The 11,463-nt window shown below is 39.1% G+C and overlaps 1 protein-coding gene across 1 annotated transcript; it reads right to left on the reverse strand.

The window, feature by feature from the left end:
- Positions 1 to 505: 505 nt before the first annotated feature.
- Positions 506 to 7,548, reverse strand: crsp7 (cofactor required for Sp1 transcriptional activation, subunit 7). Its single transcript, XM_079875910.1, has 3 exons — positions 7,204 to 7,548; positions 5,168 to 5,242; positions 506 to 4,560 (listed from the first exon to the last, which is right to left on the reverse strand). The coding sequence occupies exons 1-3, from the start codon at positions 7,273 to 7,275 to the stop codon at positions 2,932 to 2,934; spliced, it is 1,776 nt and encodes a 591-aa protein (XP_079732036.1). The 5' UTR covers positions 7,276 to 7,548; the 3' UTR covers positions 506 to 2,931.
- Between the last annotated feature and the right edge of the window lie 3,915 nt (positions 7,549 to 11,463).

Here is an 11,463-nt window from a genome sequence, read left to right on the forward strand (position 1 = left end):
CACCAAGGGCTGATAAAGTATGCCGCTTTAAATGCTCAAGCTCTTTAAAGTTGGGTGGTTTCTGTTTAGCAGTAAATGTTTTTTCTGTTCATCAACGAATGGAAAAAAAGGTGACACTATTTTACAGTGACCTTGTTACATATGTACTTACCATAGTTATAAGAGTAAATTATCCATGCATAATTTCATGCAATTAACCCTAAACCAAAATCTAATCCTAACCCTATAGTAAGTACATGTTGTTAATTATTATTACTCAGTACTTAAATATATAATTACACTGTAACAATGACACCTTAAAATAAAGTGTAACTGAAAAAAATCTATTTGAATGTTAGAATGATTATTATAGTTAGCCTATGCCTTTGATGTAAACTTCGGTGTATAAGGGGCAATTCACACAGAATGCGTTTTTGCACTTAAAAATGAAATGGAATGAAATTAAAAAAGGCAAGGTCAAGAAACAAGTTTTTTTTTTTTTTTTTTTTTTTTTTTTTTTAAATTGAACAACTTTTAACTTTTAAAGTGTTTCCACGAGATGCTGCAAAAGCTGCAAGCGACGGTCAAACACTTTAAACTACTTTAGCACATTTACATAGAAAAACAATGAAACAGCAGCAGAGTAGATGTTTAAAATGTTTAGAATATTGCATTCTAAAAATGCAGCACTCAAGGTTAAATAAGCTCAACTTTAAAAACATGTTTTTCCCCCATTCCACTGTGCGCGTTGTGTGAATGGCCCCTTCTGCCTAATTACTAAAGAACATATTTTTTTAAAAATGTCTCTTTTTTTGCCCATACAACGAAACTAAATGGGGACCAGCTTTTTTTCTGAACCACATTGACAAAAAATATGCTGAAACATTCTTCAAAATCTTCGGTTGGGTCCAACAGAAGAAAGAAAAGCATACAGGTTTGGAACAGCATGAGGGTGTTAATGAAAGGTGAACTGTCCCTTTAAGACTAGGTTGTTTACGTGTATATACTGCAACCACTTTTGGTTAGCCTTGTCAGCTTCAGTTAAAGGGGGTTTCCATGACACACCAAGCATGCAAACAGACTACAGCAATTTTATTGATTAAGAGCTAAATAGTTTCCTGAAAAGGTACAGAAAACATTGAATGATAGATTTGCTCTCATGAACATGTCAATCATGTAGATTTGGGACAGATAACCTTGATGGAAGAAAGGGTACCATGATGCAAAGAGTTTTGATTATTTTATTTTTTTCGAACAAACGAGTGATGTTAAACACTGAACAAATATACTGATCAAAAATGATCAAAGAAGTCTCTCCTCTAGTTTTAAATTGCAAATTATATTTGCAATACCCTAACCAAGTATTGAGCTCTTAGATGGCCTTTGCTTCAGAAACAATGTATATCCCTGGAATATCTGACATGGTTTGAAGAAAACATATGCTGTACTTTTTGAAACCAAGTGAAGCTAGCGGAAGCCTTTCCAAACTTTTTACATCAAAGGCACATTGGTAGGACGAAGGTAGCAGAGCACACAGTGTTTGCAAGTCGGCAGCAAATAGGTTTCACCCCCTTCACAAGACGTTTTTCTTCAAAACAATGGCAAGGCATTAAAAAAAAAATTGGGAAAAAAAAAAAAAAAGATCAATATTATGTCAAACTGAAAACACAATGAATAATAGGACCACAACCTATTCATCTAGGTCTATAGATTCCTGTGAACAGTAACACAAACGATTGGGTCTTTCATTCCAAATGCTTCATTTCCTCCAAAAATAATTACATTCACACTAAAAAAAAATGACTTAAAGGTTTTACATGGATTGCAAGAACTATGTACAGACAAGCAGGATAACGCGCATATTTATTGACACATTTATAGCACAATGCGTCCATTTGAGAAAAAAAAGACCATATGGCAGATGCCTAGAGGTGTTTCCTTCTGTACCACCTAAACAAAAGTCTAAATGCCATACATTCACTAAGGCTCTTGAAATAAAGTCATCGTTGAATGGTTTCAGTAAGGCAAACAATATCTAAAGGAATGGTAACAAGTATATTTCCAGCATATTAACATTTTCCTGCTTTTCTGTCCTCACAGTATGAAGATGAAAAGTAGCACCCTCTGTGGCCATTCACTGCGTTTTCTTCTAGCACATGAATACTTCTCTTTTTCGACATTTATCCATATTTTTTCTTTTTACAATTATCTAGGCAAACAGATTTGTTTAAAATAGTTTTATTTAACATCTAAAAAATAGATTGCTTTTCTCTCGTATGAAAAATCACGTATTTTAGATAAATCGAGAAAGAAATGTGAAGCGAGAAATGTTCAGTTCAGAATGGAATGTCGGTATCTACTGCGATCAGCACATGTACATGAGAGCCGCTGTGGGGGAAAATGTATTTATATATGCCTCGTGTACATCACAAATAAGGGGACAAGTGTGTGATGCGAACAGAAAAGCCTCAGACATATCTGCACATCTTAGTGGATAACCTTCTAGAAAAAAAAAAAGAAAAGAAAAAAAACAAAAAGGAAAACATGGTCAAATAAATAGATGCATACATAAGAAACTTTTATAATTTATTCTTTGTCACATAAAGCTTTTTGTAACTGCCAAAAAGTGTTCTCGACTTGCTTTCAAACATATCTGTACTGCTCAATGCTTGCTCGGACCCTCTTATTCACACACTGTGCGAGAACTGGCCCAGTTAAATCCCTGCGAGCCATTATATACAACCCTTGTTTGCAAATTCTTGTTGGTAGCAGCACATTACAAACAGGACATCTTTTCATCTCCTTCTTATGGAAAACCGAACTCGGAACAACTGCTGTTGGTTTGCTCGTTACACCTGTAAGATGAACCTTGTACAGAGCGACAAGGAGAGTCGGTTCGATCCCCTTTGACTCACAGTGGGAACATTGAAAGCTTTTCCAAACCCTGTTCTCTCAGTCTAGGCAAACATATGGCAAGATGTTCAATTTGCTCTCATCGCCATGAGGATCCAATGATATGCACTCTGTCCAATCGAACCAGGCTCCTTCGGTGTCATAGCAACCGTTCACCCCAGGCCAGTGTTCTTTGTGTATTCTGAGAAGGTCCTCATTTGTTACGTCCCGAGTCACCCCAGGTAGTTCTTTCGGGGAGCTGCTCTGTACTAAAACGTGCATTTTTCGGGGCTCTTTGACATCGTGTTCCTCTCTTTTCAAATATTCAGTCATGAAAAAGTGCGCCCCGTGGGTCTGTGCTCCAGAGGATGTAAGAACATTGCTCTGAAGATTAAGGTACGATTGAATGATTTCATTTCTGGACAGCTCTTTCCAGTTCGTCTGCTGAAAGGGGTTGGGAACCGACGTAGGGGTCTTTTGCTGCGGCGCCTCAGTCCTCACCGAGGGCGTTGCGATCGGCGGTCCTTGGCACTCTTCCTCATGGTGGGATTCCTTCGGAGTGAGGGGCTTTATCTGTCCGGTCACGGGGTCGAACGTCAACCTGCGCTCTTTTAACCGCACAGGTTTGTTCCTGTCCTCCGAGGGCTGCCCCTGAAGATTTACCGTGTAGTCTCTGGGTCTGTATTTCTTCCTCTTTTTGCCCTCCGAGTTGGAGGTCGCTCCCTCCCGCTCACCCTTGGTCTCAGCGCCCTCTAAGCTGTGTGCGGTGAGTGGGGAGCCGGAGAGCGGCTCCAGTTTTGCAGTGGTGTGCGGAGGCTGGGAGACTCTATCCGACAATCTGTGCAAGTGCATGGAGCCTTCCAGCCCCACAGATGACGGACCGTCCCCGATGCACACCTGGGCCGGTGACGTTAAAGGCTGCAGTGTGGGCAAAGGAGAGGGCACTTGGGCAGAATTCTGAGACGGGCTCGAGAGAGTCCCTTTTGGTGCATATGTTGAAGACCTCTTTGCCATCGCCTCGTGCGTTATGCTGCGTTGACTCGAGGAGTACCGAGGGCTTTTGGGTTGATTCTGCCCGCCTCCGTCCATTCTCGCATGCTGCTGTAACACTGATGTTTTGAGTAGGGAGGAAGTGCTAGGTAGTTTGGTAAGCCCCGGAGAGCTTGGATGAGGCTTCACAGCATTGACAGGGATTTTGTTGTGCCTGTCATTCTCTAGGTGTTCCGGGCGGATCCTGTCAGATGCCGCATCATCCTCTTTCTCCGGAAGCAGCTCGGGACTTCCCCTAATTCCATTTGATGGTGGGGAAGAGGGACACACTGGCTCGTAAAGGGACGTTTTTGTCATTTTGGCCGGCAGATGCGGACTATCCCTTGGCTCCCCCCGCCGTTTTCGGCTGCTGGATTTCTCCGCCTTTGGGGAGTACGTGTTATGGATGTCATTCCTGGTTTTAAGCTCAGGAGCAACCTTGCTTGGAGGGGGGACCACTGGAGGTGTGTCTATCCGGCAGGGGTGAGCACCTCCATTGGCAGAGCCCGGGACGTTTGGCACTCCTCTCGCCGGAGTGTCACTTTGGCCAGGCTCAATCAGCTTCTGCCAGTTCCGCAGGAGTTTCTTGGCACGTTTGGCAAGGTCCTCATCTTTTGTTTTCTTTCTCACATCATTAATCAGCTTTCCCAAGCGGGTTTCCTGCAATGAAAATGAAACCGAGAAAAGTCTCAAAATTGCATATTACAATCATACCACACAGCATTCACAAATGCATTTTTCTGTTGAACATAAAATAAACAATGACTATTTATTTCAAACTGCACGAAAAAATAACTAAGAGTAATACAAAATAAGATATTAGTCGGGTGTTAAGTCAGACGTCACGCATCACTGTTTCCTGGTACAGATCAACAGCTCAGATCAGATCAACAGCAAACAACAAACAGTGCTAAAATACACTCATGGTGCTGTATTACTAACAAAAAAATGAACTAAAATCACGACCCTCACCTTTTATCTTCCAAAATCTCCAGACAGTGATTTATCTTTTCTAAATCATTCAAATATTGGTGTCTGGGACACGGTGAGCCTTGAAATTGTAGTGTACACTGAGTTTTTAAAAACTTAGCTTAAAGGTGTGCCATTTAAACGCACAGTGCTCATAAATGGCTTTTAAGATAGTATTCTCACTGAAATCTGAGTAGAGACTTGGACCCAGAAACAGTATTCGATATGCCATGACTTGTCTTAAGCAGATTTATACCAAAAAATATATTATTGATGATGAGAATAATTAAGTACCAACCTCAAGTGCTTCTTTGGTGATAGGGTATTTCTCCAAATTGGTGATAACATCAAGAACTGCAACCATGTTACAGATCTGTACAGGAAGAGGGACAATTTAACATGAAACCTTAATGACAGTATGAAATATCTAAAATAACGGGTAGAGAAGAATTTTGGAATCATGTTCTAAAGATAGGTAGTGTTCAAAATGAATACACAACACAACCTTTGTGACCCTGATTTGTGGTCTAGGAGTCAACACTAGTTGCTGAAAGTCAGAGTCAGCCTCCAGGTTTTGGGCAGTTAGAGAAGACAAATTTCACAGAAAATATGGTGCATGATGGGCACAGACTTTGATTTATAACTTCAGACTATGAATCTGTCCAATCAGAGGATATCAAACATGTTTCGTGCTCACCAATTTTAGAGCACGTTTTCATACATCATGCATCTTCTAGAAGTGAGGTGCGTTTCTGCATGAGTTTGTTGCGTTTGGAACGACTTGTAAGTCTGACAGTGTGTGATCCTCAGTCATTTAGTGTATGATGCCCAATTTTCTTCAGTAACGATCTACAAAGTCTGCAAGTGACAGTGTATCCCAGTCTTTAGCTATAGAGCATGGAGTTGCTCAAAGTTTAATATAAAGAAACCAATGAAAAGACACATTGACATAACTTGGCACACAAAAACTAAAAACATTACATCATTTCTACACCCTCTTGTACCTTTCACATGTAAAAAATATTATTACAAAAGTGATGCACTATAGTTTACTATATGATGTCCGAGACATCTCACCTCTCATTCAAAGTGAGGGTGAAAAAGTCTTTTAATTCTGTGGTAGTAGAAGCTCAGCCTGTTCATGAGTGCTTCAATCAATAGACAACAGGTTTAACCTTCATTTACTACAGGGCAGCATACTGACCCTCCTGACCCTAACCTACCAATTTAACCCCAAGAGACCAGTAACAATGCACTAAACTATGTATGGACATGTATAGCCAAACAAAACCCAACGGTGTACATAATCAAAGTGTGTATGAAATTAACTTGGACGTAAACATATTTGAGGGGTTAATCAAACCTTAACAGTGTTTACTTACCATAAAAGCTCCAGTGAAAACAGACTCACTGAAACCTTAAAGTAGGGAATATTTATTGCGACAGCAATTACACGGACTGTTTATTTCCTTAAACCTCTAACGTTACACTTATTATTTCTATACTGCTCTTCATTAGTCATTTTATGGCGAGGTGTTAGCTTAGCAAAACATTCAATGTGGCTGTCACATTTTCCAGTCAGCCAGCAGGCTAGCTCTAGATGGTCTGAGTGCCCAGTTAGCACCGCAACGTTGCCGTAACACCAACCAGCTGTGTGCTCAGGTTAGTCTACACACACACAGAGAGAAACACCCAGGACTGTTTGAAGGCACCAAAACAGCTTTAATCTCTCTTGGTGATACAGAATCAATCAAGCTAACTCACTGCTCTCAGCATAAATTCACATGCTAGCGCTTTGCTAATGCCACTGTATCAGCTAGCCACGTCCGTTACACCTAGCTCATTTTAGCCAAGATGTGCCATGTTTAAGCAGGAAACAACAGACAATGTACATTGGCGTCATTAGAGATATTGTTTAGAGATAAGTTACGGTAAGCGAGCAGAGAATTCTTTAAATCTGCTCCAGAGCTCAATAGCAGATAGCTTGGCATGAAACCGCTAACAGGCTTCACACAACATGTCATCTGTGACTGATCGAATCATACACCTTAAATCGAGATGGCAGGTTTTTTTTAAATCTCTCACTGCATGATTATGTTTGAAATCAGGGCAATCTGGTGCCTGTCCGACTGTTCTGTTCTGTTAGCGCAGCGCGCGGGGTAAATGTGCCTCCCGTCAGTTAACGTTAGCGGGCAGCTAATGGGAGCTCCACATCGGCTCTGCCACACATTCAGGCGCTCGGTACGGCGTTTGGCGGCTTCAGATAAGGCTCTAACTGTATCGTGTCGGGGGAAAGTGAGCTCTGGTCGGCAGGAGAGTGAGCGGGTTACTCACATTGCTGTGGCTATCGATGGCCTGCAGCAGCCGGTCTCTCATCTGCTGCGGGGTTGCGGAGGCCGTTGTCATTGCCTGCTCGGTGCGAATCGGCCGACGGGGGAAAAATCCTCCGGATTCAAGGGCTTAATGGATAGCAGGAACTCACAGACCTCTCGGGAGGATTGAGAAGTTGCGGAACCACATGTTTCTGATGTGATTGTTGGCTTGAGAAATGGTGTATGTGTGTGTGTTCAGTTGGGAGATGAAGGTTCGACGGCTGTCGTGTCTCTCCGCCTCATTGCGTCGAGCGCTCTCACCGATCTCATGAACTCCACTGGATCAAAACCTCAGGCCCGCTGCATTATGGGAGAGCGCGACGCCGCGTGACGCCATCACGCAGGTTCAAATCGATTCAACCAGACAGACAAATTATGCAAACCGGTTACTACAATATATATTTGTGCATGTGTGTAAAAAAATAAGTAAAACATTGTTTGTCTGGCTGAATTGATATAGCTATAATAAAAAAATATTTATTTTTGTATCCCACGTCTATTGAAATACATTCATGACTTAAAAACAGTTGTACAAATTGAACAATATTACTACAATATGTATGGAGCACATTCAAATAGTTATAAGAGCAGTCCCAACTGCTCTATGATCCCAATGTTTTTGAACACAGAAGGAAACAGAGAGAAACATACAAATAAATATGCTTTTTTAAACATTTTTATTCAATTCAATAAACAAATATTAATGCAAAGGTACAAAGACTTAAGCTTCCACACAGAAAAATACAATAAGGACAATGGAATTTAAGCTTGATAACATTTTGTTTTAAATAAGTAGCACACTTACAAAGCCCACAATGTTTCATATTCATTTTTTATTTTGTCTTCTATATTTCATAGAAAACTAATAGGAACATATTTTCCTTTTGTTTTAAAGGGTCAGGTAAACCAAACCACAGAGCTGCAAAGCTATGTTCCTGAAAGCTAGTTTTGCATATTTAGTTAGTATAGTTATGTTTTGTTGCAAAAAAAAAAAACTGGATTAACGTCTGAACTTTGCAGTCAAATGTATGTGCAACATCTGAATGATCATACACTGAAAAAATAGAAATTAGCTGCCTTTGTATAGATATGAACCACCGAGACAGTTCACATTCATTAAATGCACATACTGTAAGAGTATTTTTAAAGTTTTGTTGTGTATACGTTTCAGTTCCACGGGGTTGCATTATCATGTTGTCTCTTTAACACTCTAACAAATGTTTTTTGTACATAAAGAAAGATACAAAACCACTTTGTCAAAAATGATATTTCCAGTTGCAAGTGTTTTAGTAATGCACTAGGCAAAGAGTTTCGATATACTTAGAGCTTGATAACTGCAAAAAAGCAGGACATCACATCAAGACTTTCGGGTATTTTAATACTCCGTACCATGCAGCAAAAGTTCACCCAATATAAAGGCTGAAGACATACATAGTCTCATGTAAATGATTGGCCCTGGGAGAGATTAAACATCAAGGAAGATATCTGCTTGATTTTTAAATACTGTTGTCCTAAAGTACCAAAGTGCATTTTAACCACTGGTCAACAAAAACAGAGCCTAGCCAGTGAGGCACACTGACAATTACTCAAGAACATCTTCATATTGAAGACATAACAGTAACAGACCATAGCCGAAGCATGACTTAAATTTAAAAAGGTACAAACAACAAACTTTGGCTTTTTTTCAATGGCTTGTCAATTATAGAGAAAGAATGCAAGTAAAATATACAAGCACACCTTCTGCACAATTTATTTTTCTGGCCGTTTTGGCAAATGACTGATATGAAAACAAATTTCCTGGAATTAATCATATAAATTAGGCCTTAGCTTAAAAAAAATGTTGCGGAACATTTTTTACTAAATTAAAAAAAGGCTACAAATCTATTGGCACCCTCATAAAAACCATCTACACAATTAAAAACTACCCTGTAATTGTTTGGGACAAACAGAAACTCTATTTTATATTAAAAATGTATTTACTGGAGCAAATTATGGGGAAATCCTTCCTCAAATCATTACTCAGCATATTTCGGTTCCTTCCAAGATATGTTAAACAGCCAACAGGATATCTTCAGATTTCAGATAGAAATTGAGTTTAAATTGTAATTTGTTTACTTTCTTTACTTTGCTTAAGATTTGTAAGTTAACAAGATGCTCAATGCTGAGAAAAAGAAAAAAGATTGCAGTTTTCAAATGCGTACTATGAAGCCCTGCACATGACAAAATGAATATCATGGCCACAAATGAACAATTCATTCCCACGACTTACTAACACGTTAGCACGTTTTACTAATTTGTTCCCTCGTTTTAGTTCAATCAAAATGAGGGAACAAATTAGTTCAACATGGCAACGATCTAGTTTTAATTAAAGGGTTAGATCCCCAAAAATGACATTTCTGTCAGTAATTACTCACCCTCATGTCGTTCCAAACCCGTAAGACTTTCATTCATCTTCCTAACACAAATGATGATCTTTTTAATGAAATCTGAGAGCTTTCTGTCCCTCCATTGACAGCTACGCAACTACCACATTCAAGGTCCAGAACAGTAGTAAAGAAAGACATAAAAGTAATCCATGTGACTCCAGTGCTTTGTTTGCACTAAAAAAAAAAAGAAGCTTTTTTTACAGATTTATCTACAAAATAATATTATCTAAAGCGCGTTCACAGAACTACGCCAGCTCTCGAGTCAACACAACACACATGCGTCATGGTGCTCTCCCTACTGGGTTGCAGGTCAATATTTTTGTAAATAAAGTGGTAAATTATAATTTTTGCACAAACAAAGCACTCGCGTTGCTTCATTAAAATTGAGGTTAAACCACTGAAGTCACATGGATTACTTTAATGATGTCTTTCCAACCGTTCTGGAGCTTGAATGTGGTAGTTGCGCAGCTGTCAATGGAGGGACAAGAAAGCTCTCTGATTTCATTAAAAAGATCTAAAGATCTAAAGACGAACGAAAGTCTTACTAAAATGAGTGAACGAATTAGTAAATCATGCCCATGATTTAGTAAAATGAGACAATGAATCCTGAAATTGTGGCCACAATACATTTCTGTCCGCATATTATGTGCGGGGCTCCGTAATATCCTGCAAAACAGTTATCTTATGTTTTTGCGTAAGGAGGACTCTTGTGAAAATATTTTTGATTCAAAGAAATCTGGCCTACAAATCAGATATTTGGAAATCTAGGAACTGAGTGGATAAAGCAACCACAGCAAAGAAATCACAGATCTACGACACACTGAAGCAAACAGACCTTGAGCATGTGAAGACAACTTTTACAGTACTTAAACATCAATTCCCAATGCACACACATACAAAACACAAAATAAAAAGATATCAGCCAGCAACAAATAGTTCTACTGCAAATACTACAAAACAAAGACATAAGAGAATATTATTTCACAAAGCTTCAACAATGTTCAGTGTATAGAGGCTGAAAAGCAAAACTGCATGTACATTTGCAACAGGGATTCTTTTATGATTTGGCTAGAAGTGTGAGCACACTTGATAGTGTATTTAAAACATGAGTTCGAGGAAAGTGTGAAACCCCTGAACGGAGGGACAGTATAGTGTCCGCTTCAAGCATTTTAAAATGTAAAAACATACAGTTCCATATTATTCATTTCATTTATTTATATATATATATATATTTATTTATTTATTTATTTATTTTTACAGACTCCTGATATTTTGCGCTCTACTCTTACATTTTAAAATATAGAAATGTATAAGTGTAGTATTTATGTACATGAAGGCTGTGCATACATTAGACACTGTAGATACAATGATGAAGGACCTTTTTTTCTGCATGCTCTCCTTTCTGGACCAGAAATGTTCTGGATTGGTTCAATTCATGGTAATGATACACTATGATCCACAGATGAAGCTTTATAAAAGGTAAACTGGTCTACGGTAAATTGACACAGAAAGGTAACCTGCCTTCATTTCTTAAATATCGGGGAACTTTCGTACTTTCCTAACACTACATAAAAAAGTTGTTTCGGTTTTTTTTTTTTGCGCTGACCAAGTATAAAATCATAAATAGACAACAGATACTTTTATCCTTTTCAAAAATACTTGTCTTAGATTAGAAGGCAAAATCGGCCAAACAGTGGGGGGAAATAGACCCAGTGCACTTAACAGTCACTCAGAGGGTAATGAAAAGAATGGGGGGGGGGGGGGGGGGGATGGATTGGGTATCGATTAAAGTGCCA

The sequence above is a fragment of the Squalius cephalus genome, assembly GCF_949319135.1.
Source record: "Squalius cephalus genome assembly, chromosome: 7".
NCBI lineage: Eukaryota > Metazoa > Chordata > Actinopteri > Cypriniformes > Leuciscidae > Squalius > Squalius cephalus.